Source organism: Bradysia coprophila, unplaced genomic scaffold (genome assembly GCF_014529535.1).
Source record: "Bradysia coprophila strain Holo2 unplaced genomic scaffold, BU_Bcop_v1 contig_87, whole genome shotgun sequence".
Classification (NCBI taxonomy): domain Eukaryota; kingdom Metazoa; phylum Arthropoda; class Insecta; order Diptera; family Sciaridae; genus Bradysia; species Bradysia coprophila.
In genome coordinates this window covers 619,352-641,106 of record NW_023504014.1, presented here as the reverse complement: position 1 = coordinate 641,106, position 21,755 = coordinate 619,352, and the positions used below count along the sequence as shown (strand labels likewise).

At 37.0% G+C, this 21,755-nt stretch overlaps 2 protein-coding genes and 1 long non-coding RNA gene across 4 annotated transcripts; all 3 read right to left on the bottom strand.

The window, feature by feature from the left end:
* Positions 1–1,558: 1,558 nt before the first annotated feature.
* LOC119084574 (ferritin subunit-like) lies at positions 1,559–2,333 on the bottom strand. Its single transcript, XM_037194629.1, has one exon. The coding sequence runs from the start codon at positions 2,237–2,239 to the stop codon at positions 1,619–1,621; it is 621 nt and encodes a 206-aa protein (XP_037050524.1). The 5' UTR covers positions 2,240–2,333; the 3' UTR covers positions 1,559–1,618.
* Positions 2,334–5,519: 3,186 nt separating this feature from the next.
* LOC119084570 lies at positions 5,520–20,548 on the bottom strand. 2 transcript variants are annotated; one of them, XM_037194609.1, is made up of 3 exons: positions 20,480–20,548; positions 7,094–7,796; positions 5,520–6,101 (listed from the first exon to the last, which is right to left on the bottom strand). In XM_037194609.1, exons 1-3 carry the CDS (start codon positions 20,504–20,506, stop codon positions 5,584–5,586), a joined length of 1,248 nt encoding a protein of 415 aa, XP_037050504.1. In that variant the 5' UTR covers positions 20,507–20,548; the 3' UTR covers positions 5,520–5,583. The 2 variants fall into 2 exon arrangements, with proteins under 2 accessions (XP_037050504.1, XP_037050503.1); XM_037194608.1 differs by lacking the exon at positions 20,480–20,548 and having other exon boundaries at positions 7,094–7,907.
* Positions 14,337–15,414, bottom strand: LOC119084580. The gene is made up of 4 exons (XR_005089088.1): positions 15,375–15,414; positions 15,242–15,307; positions 14,793–15,161; positions 14,337–14,722 (listed from the first exon to the last, which is right to left on the bottom strand). It is a non-coding gene; the product is annotated as an uncharacterized LOC119084580 (long non-coding RNA).
* Positions 20,549–21,755: the final 1,207 nt, after the last annotated feature.

Below are 21,755 nucleotides of genomic sequence, written 5' to 3'. Positions count from 1 at the left end.
CCCCAAAGTCTCCATACAAATGCCATATAAAAGCCAATTTGTATGTGTATATGTGTGTGTTTGTTGTATATTTTGTTGCATGATATGGATGGTAATGTGGTGAATGGTGTGTGTTGTTGTGGGATGTGTTTGTTGTTGGAAATTGTTGGGATCATTAAGCATTAACTTACACTAGGTCGGTTCCTAAAATTTGGGATGAGTGATGATTCCTCTGGCACTTACTAACTTCCATCGGTTTTTTTGACGGATTTGAGTTATTTTCGACATGAGTGAGGTGTTCCAAGGTTGGATCCTAAATTTTGGGATGACTGATGATTCCTCTGGCACTTACTAACTTCCATCGGATTTTTTGATGGATTTGGGTTATTTTCGACATTAGTGAAGTGTTTCAAGGTTGGTTCTATAAATTTTGGGATGACAGATGATTCCTCTGGCACTTCCTAACTTCCATCGGATTTTTTGATGGATTTGGGTTATTTTCGACATAAGTGAGGCGTTCCAAGGTTGGTTCCTAAATTTTGGGATGTCAGATGATTCCTCTGGCATTTCCTAACTTCCATCGGATTTTTTGATGGATTTGGGTAATTTTCGACATTAGTGAAGTGTTTCAAGGTTGGTTCTATAAATTTTGGGATGACAGATGATTCCTCTGGCACTTCCTAACTTCCATCGGATTTTTTGATGGATTTGGGTTATTTTCGACATAAGTGAGGTGTTTCAAGGTTGGTTCTTTAAATTTTGGGATGACAGATGATTCCTCTGGCACTTTCTTACTTCCATCGAATTTTTTGATGGATTTGGGTAATTTTCGACATTAGTGAAGTGTTTCAAGGTTGGTTCCTAAAATTTGGGATGAGTGATGATTCCTCTGGCACCTACTAACTTTCATCGGTTTTTTTGATGGATTTGGGTTATTTTCGACATAAGTGAGTTTTTCCAAGGTTGGTTCTATAGATTTTCAGATTCCTCTGGAACTTCCTAACTCTTATCGGATTTTTCGATGGATTTGGGTTTTGAAGGAAAATTTTACAAAAATTAATTTGCGTCACAACTGGCAGATGTTGAGGAACATATTAGTAGGAAAATGGTTAAAAAATGTACTGAAAGAATTTAAACGGAAGAAAACCGAATCATCTGCCACTTGTGACGCAAATTTCTTGTTGTAAAATTTTCTTTCACAAATTTTTTGGATTAATTTTTGTTGATGAAACTTTTGCGTACAATGCGTACCCCTCAGCGATATCAGTTATTTTGTAAGTAAGATAAAGGACTTGCGTCACATTTACCCTTTAAGGATTTTTTGACTGATAACTATTATCACTCGGTTCCATAAATTACTATTTTCTCATTATTGCTGGACTCTACTCACTTTGTCTGATATTCTCACCAACAACGAGATTTCAAATCTGTTTATCAAACATCGAAAAGAGATAATGACGGAGACACTTCGACGGTTGCTATGAGAGCATTGTCTTCATGTTATTATCAACAACTACTGCTGACAATGTTTAGATGAAATTCGCTAACAGCAGAGAAAACCAAAATTTCTTAAAATTTGTTTATTACTCTCAATTTGATCGGACGACAACATCCACTGATCATCGCGTCGTTTTTATTTTTAAGCCAAAAACTGTTTGTCGAATAAAAATTCTCCAATCGAATCGTTGATTGCCGATTTCATCATCTTTTTCAATGTGGAAATCTTCTCAGCCAAATTGCGTTGGTCATGATATTGTTTGTCCAAAAATTCCACGGTCAAAAAGTCCACCATATGATAATCGTTACTCCGATCGTCTTCTTCACATTTCTGTATCACATATTTGATCTTCTTCGTAATGGCGGCCTCGGTCTTCAAAGCGTCTTCTAGGGCAATTGTTCCTTTCCAGTATTTTACTTCCGGTGCATTGACCTTTATCAGATCGGCCACTTGGCTAAGTGGTGTGCGCATTAACAAATATTCAATTAATTTGACGGCCTGTTCACGCTTCTCCGTAGCTGATTGAAAGAAAAACTCAGCAAATCCAGGCCGACTAACCACGTCTTGAGAGAAATGTACACCCATTGCCATGTACTTGATGGAAGCATCGATTTCTTCTTGAATTTGTCGTTTCACAGCACCTACACAGCCTCCCTCCATGTCCAACCAATCTGTTGGCAGACGTAATGGTCGTATATCGCATTGCAGTTTACCGCTGGCAATGGTCACGTATGCGATAACGATGAGAATAATTGGTTTCATGATTCACGCTCAAAGGAATTAATTTTTGGTATTAATTCGAATAGTACTGCACTACACTAGCAATCGAGACACACTGAACTGGACTCGACTGTTTTGAATCAAAATGTTTGGTTTCAACAATAACGTCATCCCATTCAGAATGATAGTAATCTCATGCTTGATAAATTGATAATAACAATATTGAAGAAAGTCACGTAAAAAGCTCGCGTAGAAGCATATCAGTTCTGTTTTCGCCAGCGATTCGAAATGATAACCAATTCTGTTACAGTCATCTAATATACCTAAGTACATGCAGACTTTTGCCATGCATTGTGCTAGCACTACAATTCGACAAATTACTAGGCGACAATTTACTAACGTCGTGTCATAGTTATTGTCACAATCTTCATTCGAAATATATCTGCCCTCCTGTTGCGAAGCACGAACTCGTGAAATGGTAACGCAGATTCACTGGCTGTAAACCCTGTAAACAGATCATTGGAATTGCGATTTTTCGCCCGCTACCATGAAAATTGTGTATTCGGTTATAGCAAGTCTGCTGAGTCATATCAGGCATGTCAGACGCAGACGATTTGTGTACGTTTCAGATGGCAATCATCGATATAGCTATTACGAAATGTATAGATGATAATTTTATCGGTCATAGATAGAGCGTAAATCAAAGACACGAAACCTAAAAATAAGAGGCACTTGTGTTGGTGTGTGTCTACTTACTTAGGCGCATTAGATATACAAGATGGAATATGCCTTCCGTTGCTCAGTTTGACCCATCTCGTTGTTTTAAAATTAAACTTCTACGAGTTCAACCTCAAGAATTTCAATCTTCGTCGATTAAAACAACTTTGAAAATCGGATAAGAATTGCTCGAGTTATAGCGGTAACAAGTCTACGGACATTTTCTGTATTTTTTGCCAATGTAGAACGTTTTCAAAATATCGTAGTGAACTTAGCGTTACGGACATTTCAGGTTATTTTCTTTCATAAGACCCTGACTTTCAGTCAAGGGAATTACGAATGTATTTTCGTCCATTTTGGTATAAAAGCGTGAATTTTTAACCTATTTATCCTCTCATTTGGGCATTCCAAAACGATTAAGAGACTTTGAAAAAGTGACCACCAGCGTCATCTACGACCGGTTGAAGTTTTCGATGCAGAGGTAACTTTGATGAATTTGTGTGAAGCGTCCATAGAAGCTACATATAGGTGATATTGGGCTCAAATGAAAGCTAAAGGTAGGGTTCCCATTTTGAATTTTGAAAAAGAGGACATTTCGGCGTCAAAAAAGAGGACGCTTTCACATTCAAAAAAGAGGACGAAAAGTGCAGTTATGACGCGGAATTACAACGACTGTACATGTACATGCACTTTGTGCAACTATTGCGTAACTTACACCACAGTTCATGCTGAAAACAGAAATATTCAAAAATGCTCTGTTCAATATGCACTGAAGTCGTCCTGATATTCTTTTGGATTCCTTCTCAGTGATAACATCCACTCCATATTACCTGTATACAGACTTCGTTTAACCTTAACCTTGCTTGCGTGATCATTGGTATCTTACACAACGCTACACTATTTTATTTCTTGTAATGCGAGCGGAGCGAAATTTTTTTTTGAGATTAAGATTTCGTTGTATTACCTTTCAGAGATTATCTGACAGAGAAGATTTATAGTTAATGCCGCGCAGCGAAAATTTTTCGATCTTTAGGTATGAGCTGCATCAAATTTACTTAAAAAAGAAGAAGACCTGAAAAAAGAGGACATAGAGGACGTTTTCAACAAAAAAGTGATGTTCTCAGAATTTTTGTAAAAAAGAAGAACGAGACGAAAAAAGAGGGCATGTCCTCTAAAAAGAGGACGAATGGGAACACTAGCTAAAGGTTTAAAGTTTTGTTTAGCGCACAAAAATTTTCGGATTTTTCCGTTTTTCTCATAGTTTTTCCGACTTTTCTTAAAAATAAAGTTTTGAATTTGAGGTTAAAATTAAATATTTTTTAAAATTTGTTCCAAAACTCTTTTTTTCTGTATTATCGTTCCGCATCCAGTTTCCAAACTTTTGACCAAGTAATAAGTAAAAGTTTTTTGGTTTTCCGTAACTGTAGCAACTAGTTTCAGTTTTCATCGAAGAAAAAGTGGGTTTGCTGAAAATGGTCTAAAAACCATAAAAAAACAGTTTTTCGTTAAAAAAATTTCAGGACCCAAAATCTGCTAAAATCTTTGAATTTCCAGCCCTCGGCAAACTTTGTCATGCCCCTACAACGTATAGACGTATCAGACGGCAATAGATTACTTGTATCGCTAAGCTGGGACCATCAGTTTCCAAACGACACCACACACTCCATCTTTTGATCAAAGCAAGTATTTTTTGTTAAAGACGATTGACACCTTTACCATATACACGAACAGCTAGCCCCGTGAAAAGATGATAATAATATATTAGAAATCTGAGAAGAATCGCGCTGTTAGCTTCCAAAAAATCTATCACCACATCCATTGTTTTTAGGTCTAACACGGTTCGTATTCTCTTTTTCCATAGTTAGCCTATCATATACGGCAATTCATCTGCTATCGATAACAGAAATAATGACAAGCTCTGTGTAACATGGTGTTCTATAATATAGTAAAACCAAAGGCTTTCTAGAGAGCCTGTGGTAAAACGGATGTGAAAAACATAGAAGTACAAGATTTGAAATCAACCGATTAAAAATACTTTGATCGATGGAAGTACTAGACCCGATAATAGGGTCTAGTACTTCCATCGATCAAAGTATTTTTAATCGGTTGATTTCAAATCTTGTAGACCCTATTATCGGGTCTAGTACTTCCATCGATTACTGGTCATACCATCTATCTGTAACAGGTTAAGAATGGGGCGATGTTAAAAATAGTATGTTACATACCAAGGATCAAAACGGTGTGGAGTCCGAGGACGGTTTTCACCACCGTAGTCGAAAACAACACCGTTTTTATCCGAGGTATGTAACATACTATTTTTCATCCTGAAGAACCAAAGTCACATTCCGAACAAAACTGAACAATACATTGTAGCAGTGCAAAAGCAAGTATAAATGCCGAAAGCAATCCGTATGAATGCCGAAAGCAATCCTTGCATACAACGACTTGACACATCAGGGAAATAATAAACATAGGATCGAAAATGACATAAGCGGGAATGAAAATTGAGAGAAAAGAGTAGGGGAGAATGTTGCTCTTTTGGTACTAAATTTGGTGAGTGAATGTGACGTTTTTGATAATCCAGGATGAAAAAATGTTTTTTAGGATAATTATGTGTTTATTTCTCAATGCGTCACATCTATTTCTCGATATTTAAAGATGCATCTGCCTTAGTCGTACACTGGATTAATTCTTGATTCAACCATATTTTGTGCAGCTTCCGCCGTTTTAAATACAAAGAAATCAATGTCAAATGCACCCAAAATTTCATTTTTGTCTTCCACTTGATCAGCTATCCAACCACCCCCGACGTGATTATCTGTATCTTCACCTTCTTTAAATGCACCACTCTCTACATCATCACCACCTGCAACATCAATGCCGCCACTCAGAATCGACATCGCCTTCGGTTTCGGCGCGTTTTCGTCCACTTGGTGTACACCAGTTTTATCTTTATATGAAAGGTATCTCCAAACTTTAATATATACACGACGATGTCCGACTGCTTCTTGGGTTGGAATGCCCAAGTCTTTAGCCGACGTAACTACAATCGCATGTCTCGACCAATCCATCGTCCACGTCGTCCATCCTGTAAATGGTACACAATTCCATCCCTGTATAGGATCACCTTCTTCCACTGTTATACTGTATCCAAAACCTCCATGGGTTTTGGTGTTAATGCGGATACCTATTAAATAGAAAATTTAAACATTTGATGGAGAAGTGAAGAAGATCAATTAAATCTTTTGACTAGAGAGTTAAAATTCTCGGTTAGAATCAAAAGACTTAGATATCGAGAGTGCCATTGTTGACATTAAAACAGTGATAAACTCTCTAAATGACCATATTTTTCTAAATCTTTTATTTATCCATCATTCCCGCACGTTAGTAAGCGGGCGTGACGCAAGTTTTTACATTTTTTTTTGGATAACGAATATACAGAGAAATCAGAGAAGAATGGAAGAAATAAGAAATTTAGAAAAAGACTGTCATGTAGAGAGTTTGTCACAGTTTAAATCATTAAATCCCTTGAAGAGAAAAAATCGTTTATTAAAGCCGATGTGTTAGTAGTTCCCATAATCAACACTCTACACATAATTGCGTTGATAAGGCCTTGAAGAGTATAGTCATATTTAGCATGTACAGTAGAAGATACAAGGTCAGAAAAAAGACGGTGTTAAAAGTGAAAGCATAGCATATTCTCGAAATAGATTGTCGGAAACTCTGTATACCTAGTTAATCGTACTGTATAGGTCCAAGGTCAAATGAAATGCCAAAACATCATCCATATAGCCATAACGCCAACACTATTAACAATGCAATTGTCAAAATAACAAAAAAAAGTTTTGGTTATGGTTCTATGGGTGACGGTTCGTGTTCGGTTCTTTTTGTTCGGCTTAACCGTTGCTTGGAAGAAACCTATGCCAAAAATTCATTTGATTTAAGGTTAAATATGGAGTCGTGGTGAGTTCGACGTCGAAGTCGAAATGAATTGTTCACCTGTGTAATGAGACACACATAGCGCACAAAGCAAAAGTGATCATAGTCAGCAGCTGCCAAATAGAATACTATTTTGTATGAAATTGTTTTTTACAGTTATATGACTCCTATTTAGAGTAACGCTTATGCATGAAGTGCGTTGGTGTTTTCAGAAAACGGTAGTGTAGATTGCGAACATACCTATTTCTGTTTCCTTTTCGCACAGAACGACGTTGCTAAAATCCGCCTTCACACCAAGTTTATTGGCCGGTCTTACATTTGTCATCAATATTGGCACAATTTTGTTTGATGAATGGCCATCATTCCGTTGGATTGTAACTTGAATATCTTTATTTTCGAAATAATCCGCAGCGACACCAATTAGGTCGGGATTCTTCTTGCGTTTAATGTCTGCCAAACGCACTTTATTGCTGCCGTAGAGAAACTTCTTGACCACCATCTGATCTTCACTTTGTATCCCAATTATTGCCTCAGTTATATCCTTCAAATCTTTTGCACTTGGTGACACGAATCGCCAAGCACTCGTGTCCGTATCAGCGTCGATGAATTTTTTTTCGGTCAAAAGTTTACGCAAGTCATCAAGATTATGACTAACATCGAACCTGAAGTACTGTCGAAGTGTGTCAGCGAACACATCTAGTTTTTTCTTGAGATTGCCCACGAATATCTTGTTAGTGTCGTAGATGTGTACGCTGACCGGAATGTATTGTTCTTCGTCCAGGCGAACTGTATCAGTCGCCTTACCATTTTCTACTACGTAGAATCGCCAAGTGTCTCCGTCGTCGGCGTCGATTGTTATGTATTTCTTTTCGATCAAAAATTTTCTGAATTCGGCTAGTTTCTTGGTGAAATCGTACGTGGTTAATATTTGACGTTCTTCAACCACAATGTCAATTCTTTGTTCGCTCATTCTTGATGATTAAAATTCGGTGATTCAGGAACCTTTCGTGCACTTTTCACTGATGAAGACAGAACTGAGATCCTTGCAATAGAACAGCAGGTCACGTACTGAATGAATGTAGTCAGTGTTCCTGTTTATATAATCAATTCTAAGCTTATCTTAACACCATTTTTTAGGTTTCATAAAAAATGTTAAATTTAAACAACAGCGGTCATGATTTGTTGAGAGTAGACTTCACAGCCACTCAAGTATACTCTGCCGAGACAGTAGTTTTAGTTTCAACAAAACTCTTAAACCAAATATACTGAAGTCTCAGTTAGACCTCGAGTTAGACCCGAGCGCTGGCCAAAAAATTACGGCGGAACCGATATTCAAAAATGTCGGCGACGACTTCGAAGCCCGTTCGAAGCTCAGAGTTTAAAACATTCAACACAAATTTTGTGGTAAGGCAGGTCACGCGAAATTCTCTCAAACTCATCGTAGAAAGGTCGGCAATAAATCGCGTGTGGTATAGATTGCGGTGTAAACATTTATGGCTTGCTATTGCGTATTGCTCACAGTATTTGCCGCTGACAATGTTTTTAAGGAAGAATCTCAAAACTGCAAGTTCGACCTGTAAGTCTTTGATATAGAGTATAACTATATCAAGGCGTATCCTGAAGAGTAAAAGTATCCGAGGGCTTCTAAATATACTCATCGTGTTACCAAATTTTCAAATTATTTCCCGTCTCTAGTACGTTATTTTACTTTACGAGCGAGGTAAAATAAAGTTATTTACTTGACCAAGTTTTAAGATGTCAATTTATTGAGCATTAGCCCAAATTTTCCTTATTCTCGAAACAATATCAAATTACCTTCTCTTAAAAAACTAAGTTTTACTATTTTCAGCTTCAGTGTTATTCATGAATAATATTTGAATTTCTGTCAAAAATTTTCATTTACTCGCTGTATTTAAAATGTTGGCTGTCTCCATACTCGAAAAAATGCCCCATTTTCGGGCTTTCCAACAGCAAAATCAAAAAATGTTTTAATTTACTTATCGACTGTACGTTTGCGTATGTGCCATTAAAATACTTACAAAATGAGCTATCACAACAAAAGCTTTAAAAAAATTCACCCAAAAGAGATGATTTTTTTAGTAATAAAATTCTTGAAAATTGCACCTCGGTGAAACTTGGTGCTATACCAAAACGACGGTAAATTTTTTTTTTTAGACCCGTACGAAGTACTGGGGTCTTATAGGTTTACGCATACGTTTGTAACACGTCGAATTGGACTCCCTGAGTAAGGGGAAACCTATTGTGGTTGTCTAGAGATGCCAAATCCGCGAAAAAAAAAATGTCCGTCTGTCCGTCCGTCCGTCTGTCCGTCTGTCCGTCCGTCTGTCCGTCTGTCCGTCTGTCCGTCTGTCTGCACGATAACTTGAGTAAAACGCATCCGATTTTGAAAATTCTTTTTTTCCCGTTTGGTAATGTCAAAAGACAGGCTAAGTTCGAAGATGAGTGATTTTGGAACGACCCCTCCCGAGCTGTGGCCCAATAAGTGCTTTACGGTTTTTCGAAGATATCTCCGGACATTTAAACGTTAAACTTGTAAGTGATACGTCAAATAAAAGGTGTTTACAATACCGATCGACAAAAAAAAAGTTTATGGAAATCGGATGACCGACTCGTGAGTTAGACCCCTTGGTGTGGAACAGGCACAGGGCGAAGGGCAGTTTTTGCTTGTAGGTCGGCCACATTTGAACATATTTCGTCTGTTTTAGCTTTATTAGATAGGTATTGACCGTACCAATCAGGGAATTTTTTTTTATGAAATTATGTTCTCCGGAGCGTGAGCTAGGTCTCTTGGAGTGAGCTCTTATCTGGCTACTCGGAAGTACAGTGAACGTGGTGTATTTTGACAATATCTCGAGTAAATTTTGACCGAATTTCATGATTTTTTTTTTGTTTGAAAGGTATTAACGAATGTAAAGCGTCGGTACTATTTCCGGTCTCCTAACAAAATGGCTGCCGGCGGCCATATTGGATTTTAGTAAAACGATATAAAGTGGGAAAAATGGTACTTAGAGAGTTTCTGTTAACATGGAAATAATGTGTTAAGTGTGAGGGGTTTCAGGGATTCCATACATGGACATCTATATATACCTATATACAGCTATATTGAGCTATATACAGGCATATAGAGCTATATAATAGCATATATTTATCTGTGAAATGTTTATTTACAGTGAAATATAGGTAAATATAGCGGTATATAGCTGTTTAAATAGGAATTTTTGAAAGTTGACTTCGTACGGGGCTGTGTATATTGCCTCCGGCAATTTAGTTGTATATGATAACAAGGCAAAGAGTGGATAATGTAAGTGATTTTAAAGGGAGAATAGTTTTTCAGCAGAGAAGAAAATGAAGTAAGAGAAATGAAGAGTTTCACATTAAAGGCTTTTGATACGAATAGGTGTTTCGTACGGGTCGGCGTTAGCTATGTTTTTAAACTTTTTTAATTTTTGTATGTCTAGATGCCGTACAGAGTGCAAAAGCATCTGTAGATTTTTTTTCGGTTCGGACCCACAATCCAGCTCGAAAATTTTTAAAAGAGCAGCGGTGCAAGCTTGTACTGTTTACTAAAAAAAACTTTTTGCTGATTATTATTTCTAGTGCGATGATGAATCGCTGTAGGTCGGAATCCGCAATCTCTTAAAAAAAGTGAAATCGACACACCCTATTCTGGATCGGATCAGACAAGAACCTCTTAGAAGAGGAAGCGTATTGAAGTCCTTCACTTACAAAAGTAGTGATATCAGAAAGAGTGACGCTCAAAGCTCCGATATACATCTATATACTGGTCTGGCCATGCACAACTATCTCCGAATCATGTTGTTTATGCCTCATAAAAGATGTTCATTTTAAGCAACAGCATGATCGCCCCTTTTAATCAACTTTTCGAATTTTTGATTTAATTTTTTTTAAAGTAATTTTCACAGCCACACAAATATATACAATATACTCTGCCGACAGTCGTTAGTTTCACTTCAAGAACCAACAAAACTATTTTAAAACAAATGCACTGAGCGTATTTCAGTTCAGTGAAATAAAGAAACTATTTCTTACCTTGAAGCATTTGCCCAAACTGAGAAAATGTTGGTGACGACCACGACAGAGTAAAGTTAACCAGGCATGAGCGCTGGTTTGACTAGGGATCTGAACAATCTATTAGCCCTATATTTTTTGCGAATAAAATTTTTCAATTTATGTCAGTGTTAATTTGAGTTCATTTTCGTACAGTGTATTAGGTCCCTTATTTGACGTTTCGAAAATGAACCGCTCCTGCCTGGTTTATTTTACTCTGCCGTGGTGACGACAAAAGCGAGCGTCGGGGACTTTAAATGTGTTATTTACTTTCGTCTTCACACACTTTGAACTATCTGTGTTGAGGAATTTCGCGCCGTGTCATTCACAATAACCCACAAAGTGACATTTTCCTTAAACAAAATGTGTCATTTTGTCAATTATTGCGAATGACGTGGCGCGAAATTCCTAGCAGCCTTCTTGATTCCCTTGATTCAATTCGATCCACCGAAAATCCGAAAAGTTGTGCGACACACTGGTCTGAATGAAAGATAGTGAAAGTTATGATGATGTGATCTCTTGACTTGTGTCTCGAAACAATTTCGAGAAAAAACGAGCCATCAGAACAGTCGGAGCATTTGCTGCGACTGAGCCCCGTTCGCATAGCGTAATTACGAAGCCCAGTACGACGTTCCTTTCAAATGTAACACAAACTTCAAACTGACCTAAAATTTTAATTTATCGAATACACATAGGGCCTAGTAGCGGCCTCAATCCAAGGATCCAAATTTATTTTTTTTTTCAACTACATTCTATTCGGCCTTCGATTACCTTACAAATAAAACAAAAATTAGGAAAATTTGATGAAATTTACTTGAGTTATATGTAAAATAGACTTGGGGCGGAGTAGCGGCCTTAGTCCAAAGACTCAAATTTAATATATTTTTCAACAACATTCTAATTGGCGTTCGATTACCTTCTACCCGACAAACGTTTTTTTCTAGATCGGTATCTGCAATACCTATCATTTGCCGTTTCATTAACATTTCCATCGTTTATTTTGCCCTAAATATCCCCAAAAACTCACGTAGAGGCCGACCCGAACATCTTCGAACTTAGCCTCACTATTTCAATCGGATTTGATTTACTCAATATATCGACGTGACGGATATCGAATTCCAGCAATTACAATTACAATTTTTTGTAAAGTGGCTCCTTAGAATTGTCTACAAACTGGAGCTACGCAGGTCACTTGTTATGTTTTATTATTATGAAAAATAAATGAAATGAAATACTGCACAGTAATCCTATAAGCCTTTGACTTCGTACGGGTCTAAAAGTGTCATGTAACAGGTTACAAACATAATCTTATCGCATAACCGAAACATTTGAGACTAGTGCATTAAGGTAAACAAAAATTGGTTGAAGACTATTTTCGGCTTTTTTATCGCTCAAAACGTCTTATGGATGGGATGAGAGTTTCATCAATTAAATTTAATTTAATTGAAATGAAGTGTTGAGTGTCCATTTCGCTTCGGAAGACATCGTAACGGCTAAAAAAATACACAAATGGAGTGAAGCCTCTGCCCTTGACAATTACGTTGGCAGAGTATGTTTCGAAGAGAAACGTTTGACGTGGTTAAGAAAATTCACGCTTCGCAGCGCATGAGAAATGAAATTTGAATGGGTTCAGAGAGATAATAAGGCGATATCCTAGTCGCCATATTATCATCTCTCTGTATGTGTTATAACGACACTCGTTTTTGCAGTGATAAACGATTTGACAAATTTCATTGATTAAGCTATCGACTCAGCGGTGTCTTATTTCGAACTAAAGTTCAAATCCTCCTTTTACTGGAACTTTTAATCAGTCAAAAACACTCAAAAGAGTAAAAGTGACGCAAGTCCCTGTGCATACTTCCAAAACAACTGATATCGCTGGAGGTGACGCATTCTGCGCTTGTACGCAAAAACTGAACCAGCAAAAATTTGACCAAAGAAATTCTAGAAACAAATTTTTTTTATTTTGGTAATTTAAAAAATTTGAAAAATTTGAAAAATTTAAAAAAATTTAAAAAATTTGAAAAATTTGAAAAATTTAAAAAAATGTAAAAAATTTTAAATTTAGGAAAAAAATTGAGGCGAGCAGAGCTTACCAAATACCAAAAGCGAACAAATTTGTTCCCATCCACACACACACACTTAAAGTTGTTCTTATATGGGGCCTATATGGGAACTTCGAGGAGCCCTAGCTCCGAAACGAGGCCGGTTCCCCCAAATTTCTTTTTCTGGAATGTCTTAGAATGACGACTAAAATCTACTCCCAAAATTTCAACAAAATCTAAAGACCACTTTAGAAGATAGGAAACACGGACGGACGGACGGACTAACAAAGTAACGTAGGATTTTTTAATTTCGTTTAAAGTACTGAAATTGACCAAAATGTATGGAAATGGGGCTTCTTGGAAGATTTTTTGCGTGGCCAAATTTTAAGCTGCAAGAACGTGTGATAGCTCGTTGAACTCGTACGGACGCCTAGTTTTTTTTAATGGTAATTTGGAGTCATTTGTATTTGAATTGTAGAACTTCAATATTTGTTGTATATATGGTTCTGCAGTTTACGACAGAAAAATTTTTTTTGAAATTTTTTCTAGTGACTTGCGTCACGGCCGCTATGCTAACGCGCGCCCATGATTTGACAAATTTCATTGAAGCTATCGACTCAGCGGTGTCTTATTTCGAACTAAAGTTCAAATCCTACTTTTACTGGAACTTTTAATAAGAGTACTCATTTGGAACGACTGTTGCTTAACGGCTGATTATGCTTTTAGTTCGTTGTAAATTGACAACGTTAAAAATGAAACGTACAGCGGTGTACCAAATACAATCATTTCAAATTACATGTCCACAAGCACACTACAATCATTTACACATACTCATTTGGTACTCTGACGGTCCGTTGCAAGAACCGCAACGTTAAAAATGTAACGTACAGCCAGGTACCAAAATCAATGTGATTGATCACACTTGAAAAAAGAAATGGTTTAAAATGAAATTTTGATTTTTAATGCTTCTGTCTATTTCAATCCTTGTTTGGGAGGAAGAATCATGTGCACCACATTTTGAAATATTATATTTTTACCCGAGAGAAAAAATTTGAAGAATGAGTACATTCGTACACTGTCTTTTCAGTATGAATCAGGTTGTCTACTTGAACCAGCTCAACATGGATCAGTGTATAAAAGTATTTGAAATTATACTTTCTTACACTACCTTCCAGTATGAATCAGGTTCCCGATCTATACCTCAACCAGTCAAGAATAAAGCAGTGTATAAAAGGTAATTGGAGTTATGCTTTTGTTTCAGTGTGCATTGATCTCTCACGAGGCAACATCGCTGCACTTGAAGTCTGATGGAAATATGTTTGAAAAAGTTAGCAAAACGATTTTTGGTTTTTCAATTTTACATTTATTGTTCGTGTGGAAAATTTAGTCTGTTGTTAGGATCTCGTAGGTTTCCAGTCGTTTAATTCTCTTCTCGTACATTTCTGTCACACTTTTGAATTTTCGGTCCATATTCACCAAATCCAAACTTGTTTCACTCATAATTTTAGTCACCAACAAAGTCCTGTAGTATGTCCAGCGCCGGTTCAACTTTCCAACGCACGACGGACGAATTTACAAACGGGCTTATCGTCTGTAGCGTTCTGGCAACTCGAAATCGTACTTTGCCAACTGGATCGTCAACCAATAGTAATATCTTTGGCAAGAGCATTGTGGAGGTGATTGCTTTGCCACAAACTTCGGGCGACATCACTGATGCATAACAGAAAAGTTAACCCTGATGCGTATGCAAGGAGAAAAATTCGATTAGAGAACGAACGATAAGATCTATGTGATGCAAGACTTACTGTGCATGTAATTCTTGTTGTTTGCCATAAACAGAATTTTCGGAACAATTGCTAGTTCGGCCCAGGCTGAACCGAAGACCTTAACCAGTTGCACTATGTTGAAAATGGCACCCTCTCTAATCGGATATATTTTATTTTTCAACCATCCAATACACAGTCCGCATAGCTTTTGATCGAAAAATCGGAAAACATGACAAAAACATCCGGTTACGCACTTGTGAATGTTCCCAACAGTTCAGTCAAAGCCAACAAGTCTTCGTCCTCATCGTAACTGATTTTTGTTAAGCGAGGGATCAACTCGTTACGAGTTCTTTCTTCTCCAAGTTCCAATGCAATGGTCGATATATTGTTGATCGAATTGAATTGCAACTGCAAAGTACAAAGACAATTTTGGTGGTTGTTCTTGTTGATGGAATTCATCACAGAGCGTCAACGATGTTTAAACTTACATTAGCCCCTTCATGTTTGAATTGATCACCTCTGACAGGCATTATTCTTTAACCTGGAAAAGTAGCCTGAAAACAGTTGAAATTATCAATCACTAGTTTTACGATACGATTTTTCTTTGAAATGATAACAGACCGATGACCGAGTTAGTTTGTTTGTTTATAAAAAAAAGTTTGTTTATACGAATTGTCAAATTACTTAGTGTAGTGGTGCGGTTGGCACGACTGATTTGCGCGAAAAATTCACAACATTAAATGACATCATTTTTAAAATGTGATTTGTTAGCAGGAATTTTTGAAATGTGACTGAAGACCCTGGAGACACTCGATCAATAGTACAAAAAAACACCTATTAATAAAATTGTTGTATTGCTTGGTCAGTAATTCAACATTGACAAGGTGTTGTATTGCTTTGACTTGACCAAAATTGTTGAAAAAATTTCTTTTATTCAACGAAGGGCGAACGAAACGTGTTACCGTTTACGATTCGTGACGAAACGTTTTACCGTTTACAATCATAATCGTTTCGTCACGAATCGTATAACACGTTTCGTTCGCCCTTCGTTGAATAAAAGAATTTTTTTCAACAATTTTGGTCAAGTCAAAGCAATACAACACTTTGTCAATGTTGAATTACTGACCAAGCAATACAACAATTTTATTAATAATTGTATCGATGCTTTTTGAAGTTTGGCATCGCAGCTGTGGGTGGCGCCACGGCTGCCATACTCTGCGCGGTTTTAGTAACAATTTATTTATTGTCACTAAAATTACCGAAAAACAAATTGTCGGATGTGAGAGATCCACAAAAGCTGTATGTGAGAGATATAGCACAAAAAACAAAACAAAGAGTTTTAACAAATGACGAAAAAGTGTATATAATGCTCGTACAGTTGAAGTGATTGCTCACTTCAGTTTGTGTCGTGCTGATATGCACATAGTCATCGCAAGACAAATTACTTTCTGGTATCATCTTTTAATGGTATCGATTAAATATATCGATTTCTTTTAATGTTTTGCACGAAGACAATGGGGCAAAACATTAAAACCGATCGTTTCACCTTAATGTTTTGCACCATTGTCTTCGTGCAAATCATTAAGACATAGGTGCACTGATGGCGTGATACGCCGAAATCAGCATTGTTTTGTCCTGTTGTTCGTCCACATTATGATTGTAAACGGTAAAACGTTTCGTTCGCCCTTCGTTGAATAAAAGAAATTTTTTCAACAATTTTGGTCAAGTCAAAGCAATACACTTTGAAAAAAAAAACACCGACAGGTTGGCGAAGTTAAACGATGTGCTGCTGAGAGGCATCCCGACAATGAAGAACGAGAGCCTAATTTCTATTTTTGATCAAATCGCAACGACAATTGGTTTTAGAGCTAAACTATCGGCAGTGAACAATATATTCCGTTTCGGGACCGACACAAATGCACCGATACTCGTGAAATTTTTATCCATTATCTTCAAACGAGAATTCATGGCACAATATTTCGCTCATCGTGAGTTGAAATTGAGCGAAGTTGGCATGGAATCACATAACCGAATTTATGCATCAGACAATTTGACAATGGCTAATTACATCATTCAACAGAAGGCTGTAAAAATGCTGTAACTACTAAAAATGCGTATCGCTGTAAAGCTGAGGCCTTCCACATTCATAATAAGTAATAATTTAATCAAATAATTGCATTAGTGAGGTCACAGCTCTCATCAAAGTTCACGGAGGTTCCATCGATTTCGAGAAATTTTCCGGAAGTCATATTTTCGTCCGATAATCAGCAAATTTTATGAAATTAATATTTGCCCCAGGAGTATTTGACCTCAGCTTTCCAACGAACCCACACACGCCCGTGTCCTCGTCACCTTACGGAAATGAAATCCGAACTACGAAACCCCATTTTTCGACTTTTGGCCACTTACAACCAACCAGGTATGGAAGATCAAAAATATCTGAGACTGGTTTTGGGGCATAGGCACCAAGGCCTAACTAGGCATATGTAAAAAAGTCCCGGAAAAAATAGTGCCGATTTCGGCCAGTCGAAATTCAAAAGAATCCCTCTAATCAAAAATTTATTAGAAATTTCACAGAAATCTCTCAACACACATTGTTCCCTTGACTGAAAGTCATGGGTCTTACGGATGATAAACACTCTAAAATGTTTGTCACACAATGTTCACTACTATGATTGAAAATACATGAATTATGACCGAAAAACTTAAATACAGAAAATGTTTGTCACACTTTGTTCATTCCTTGATAACAGGATAACTCGAGTAATTTTCAATGGATTTGCAAAAACTTTTTTTTGCTCGACGGGGAATTATATTCCTGAGGTTAAGTTCGAAGATGGGTTATAACGGACGGCTGATCTCTGAGATATTCCCAAAAGAATTTTTGTCTTGATAACACGATAACTTAAGTAATCCTCAACGGATTTCAAAAAAAAAAAGAAAGATTATCTGTCTAAATAATAGTCTCCTTATCACACGGAGTAATTTTCGACTTTCCAAGAAAATTTTGTTTGATAAGTACTGAAATAACTCGGGTTAAGTTCGTTAATGGAAAATACTGAAGTAATAATCTGTTATTTATTCCGAAAAGACTTTTATGTGTCATTTATTGTTGTATATGCTAGAAAAAAAATATCAACGAGTGTGAACTTTGCGGCCAGAGCGAATGGTCAGAATGACTTTAGCAATCTTTTGTACTGATCTGCTGAAAATGGTATCAAGAAACCAAATTCAGTTTTATGGCATCAGGAACGCAAATTCAATCTTTTGTCTCTCAAAAGAGTGTTCTTGTCACCTTCGGGTGGCAAGTAAAATACTGTTATTAAAAAATTCATTTTTGTTCAATACATAATCAAGAAATCTTTTCACCACCGCTTATAGCAGACAATGGGACTTTCTGAAAGAAAAAAAATTGGAATATAATAAATCGAATGCGCAATTTATAAGAAAATAAGAAGCGCGCAGATTCTCGTGAATTTAAGATTTCGTAACTTGACAGTTGACATCTTAAAAGTTACGAATCGTATGGACATTCGCATTAAGGTGACAACTGGAATTCTTAAATTCACGAGAATCGGCGCCCAGAGTGCAGATTGTCGTATTTTCGTAACTTTAAAGAATTTGTAACTTGACAGTTCTTGACCTGACCCACCCATAAGGTGGGGCCTAGTTTTTAGCTCTAACATGGTTCGTACAGTACGAGTCGTACTCTCCTTTTTCCATACTTAAGTATGGGATGATGTTAAAAAATCGGTTTTTTGGGCTAATTTTCTATTTATTTCTCAAAGGGTCACATCTATTTCTCGATATTTAAAGATGCATCTGCCTTAGTCGTACACTGGATTAATTCTTGATTCAACCATATTTTGTGCAGCTTCCACCGTTTTAAATACAAAGAAATCAATGTTAAATACACCCAAAATTTCATTTTTGTCTTCCACTTGATCAGCTATCCAACCACCCCCGATGGGATTATCTGTATCTTCACCTTCTTTAAATGCACCACTCTCTACATCATCACCACCTGCAACATCAATGCCGCCACTCAGAATCGACATCGCCTTCGGTTTCGGCGCGTTTTCGTCCACTTGGTGTACACCATTTTGATCTCTATATGAAATGTATCTCCAAACTTTAATATATACACGACGATGTCCGATTGCTTCTTGCGTTGGAATGCCCAAGTCTTTAGCCGACGTAACTACAATCGCATGTTTCGACCAACAATCCATCGTCCACGTCGTCCATCCTGTAAATGGTATAACGTCCCATCCCTGTATAGGATCTCCTTTGTCCACTGTTATACTGTATCCAAACCCTCCATGGGTTTTGGTGCTAATGCGGAAGCCTATTAAATAAAAAATTTAAACATTTAATGGACAAATGCCAACAAGTGTGTGAACACTTTTTCGGAAAATGAATTAAATCTTTTGATTAGAGAGTGAAACTTCTCGGTTATAACCAAAACTTAGATACAGTGCGATTGTTGACATTGAAACTTTGCTACAGTGAACGACATCTCAAATGTCTCACTGTCATTTTTTTCAGAGAATGTCATTGTGAATTTGCAATGACACAATAAAATTCTCAGAAAAATTTGACAGTGAGACATTTGAGATGTCGTTCACTGTAGGAAAATGTTCGTTTAAATTTGAAATCATTAAATCCCTTGAAGAGTATAGTCAAATTTAGCATGTGCAGTAAAAGATAAAAGGTCAGAAATAGGCCAGTGTTCAAAGTAAAAACATATTCTCGAAATAGATGGTCTAAAACTCTGAAGCTACACCTAGCTAATCGCAATGTATGCCAAAAATTGAGGGAAGCTCTCACTGCTGTCGACGTATTTGATGGTAAATTCAAAATTTTTTCTTACAAAACGGGAAGTTTTACATTTTCTTTGATTCCGAGAAGACAACATTTTTCCACCAGCTATTCTGACCCCCTACTCTTAGGTGAATGCGTAATTTGTTAATGTCCCCTCATGTGTGTTTTCAGAAAACGGCAGTGTAGATTGCAAACATACCTATAGCTGTTTCCTTTTCGCAGAGAACGGCGTTTTCAAAATCCGCCACCACACCAAGTTTATTGGCCGGTCTTACATTTTTCATCAATATCGGCACAATTTTATTTGATGAAAGTTTATCATTCCGTAGGATTCTGACTTGAATATCTCCATTTTCGAAATAATCAGCACCAACACCAATCAGGTCCGGATTCTTCTTGCGTTGAATGTCTGCCAAACGCACTTTATTACTGCCGTAGAGGAAATTCTTGACCACCATCTGATCTTCACTTTCTATCCCAATTATTGCCTCAGTTATATCTTCCAAATCTTTTGCACTTGGTGACACGAATCGCCAAGCACTCGTGTCCGTATCAGCGTCGATGAATTTTTTTTCGGTCAAAAGTTTACGTAAGTCATCAAGATTATGACTAACATCGAACCTGACGTACTGTCGAAGTGTGTCAGCGAACACATCAAGTTTTTTCTTGAGATTGAACACGAATATCTTGTTAGTGTCGTAGATGTATGCGCTAACCGGAATGTATTGTTCTGCGTCCAGGCGAACTGTATCAGTCACTTTACCATTTTCAACTATGGCGAATCGCCAAGTGTCCCCGTCGTCCGCGTCGATTGTTATGTAGTTTTTTTCGATCAAAAATTTTCTGAATTCGTCTAGCTTCTTGGTGAAATCGTACGTGGTTAATATTTGACGTTCTTCAACCACAATGTCAATTCTTTGTTCGCTCATTCTTAATGATTAAGATTCGGAAACCTTTCATGCACTTTTCACTGGGAACGTTGTAATACAACAGCAGGTCACGTACTGAATGAATGCAGTCAGTGTTCTTGTTTAAATAATCAATTCTAAGCTTATCTTAACACCATTTTTTAGGACTCATAAAAAATGTTAAATTTAAAGAACAGCGTTCATGATTTGTTTAGAGTAGACTTCACAGCCACTCTAATATACTCTGCCGTCAGTCGTCTTAGTTTGATTTCACGAGTCAACAAAACTCTCAGACCATAATGAATTAATGAAGTTGTTTCTTATCTTGAAACGTTTGTCTCCACAAAAATGAGCAAACCAATACCTCAGTCTTTGATATTGGAAAAGCAGTACATAGCTTCAGCTTCGCAAACAAGTAGTACTAACTGCAGAATGAAAGTGATTTTCCCGAAAAAGTAAACCTCCAGGATGTATTTTACCATAGCACTGTCAAGCACCGAATCACTTTGACATCACTCAATTAGAAGAAAAACAGTAATGTTATGATATACCAGGTTATGCCATACATGATTCTTCTCTCAAAATGTGCAAATCATAGTTTTACCCTCTTAGGATCCTAATCCTTTATCCTATTTATCAACGCACTTCAAGCAAAACTGATCATAATTGTCAGCTGCAGAAAGTACTTTAGTTTACATCAAAATGTTTTTACAGCTTTTGGACACACTGTCAAGTTTCAGTACCCTATTTAGAGAACCACTAATGCTATAAGCTATAAGTGTGTTGACTTTATACTTACAACCATAGATCTATATTCGAGAGTTGGCAAGATGGTGCTTTTCTATGGCAATGCTAGTTCTTAGAGGGAACCAGCATTTTTGGTGACGATGCTCCTTGAAAAAGCATTATGTGCGGTCAGTAGCCATTTTGTTATACAAAGTTTTGTTGTCAGCAGATTTCATATTTTTTAACGATTCTTACGACTCCTTACGGTTTAGGTTTTGTGTATTACTTGATTCGGTTCTTTATTATGTTGTTTTGGAAGTAGTGAAATATTCAATGCTTATAGAGAACTATATAAGGTGAAAAATGATGCAAAATGAGGATGTTTTTAGATAAAATTCGTGCCGAAGAATTAATTGTTTTTAGTGGAATTAGTGTCATTGGATTAGGTTGTAAGGGGCATCGGGGAATCTAGCACATGCGATGAGAGTATGCGCCCTTTTACTACATGCATCGAAAAGTCATGACTGTGCCAGATTCGCCCCGT

What these genes read in the sequence shown, in the direction of transcription:
- LOC119084574 (XM_037194629.1), bottom strand. Translation starts at nt 2,239, where the DNA reads ATGAAACCAATTATTCTCATCGTTATCGCATACGTGACCATTGCCAGC.
- LOC119084570 (XM_037194609.1), bottom strand. Translation starts at nt 20,506, where the DNA reads ATGAGCGAACAAAGAATTGACATTGTG. An exon ending in AACAAAGAATTGACATTGTG is followed by an intron (nt 7,797 to 20,479) that starts GTTGAAGAACGT and finishes ATTGACATTGTG; the next exon opens with GTTGAAGAACGTCAAATATT. An exon ending in CGAAAAGGAAACAGAAATAG is followed by an intron (nt 6,102 to 7,093) that starts GTATGTTCGCAA and finishes TCTATTTAATAG; the next exon opens with GTATCCGCATTAACACCAAA.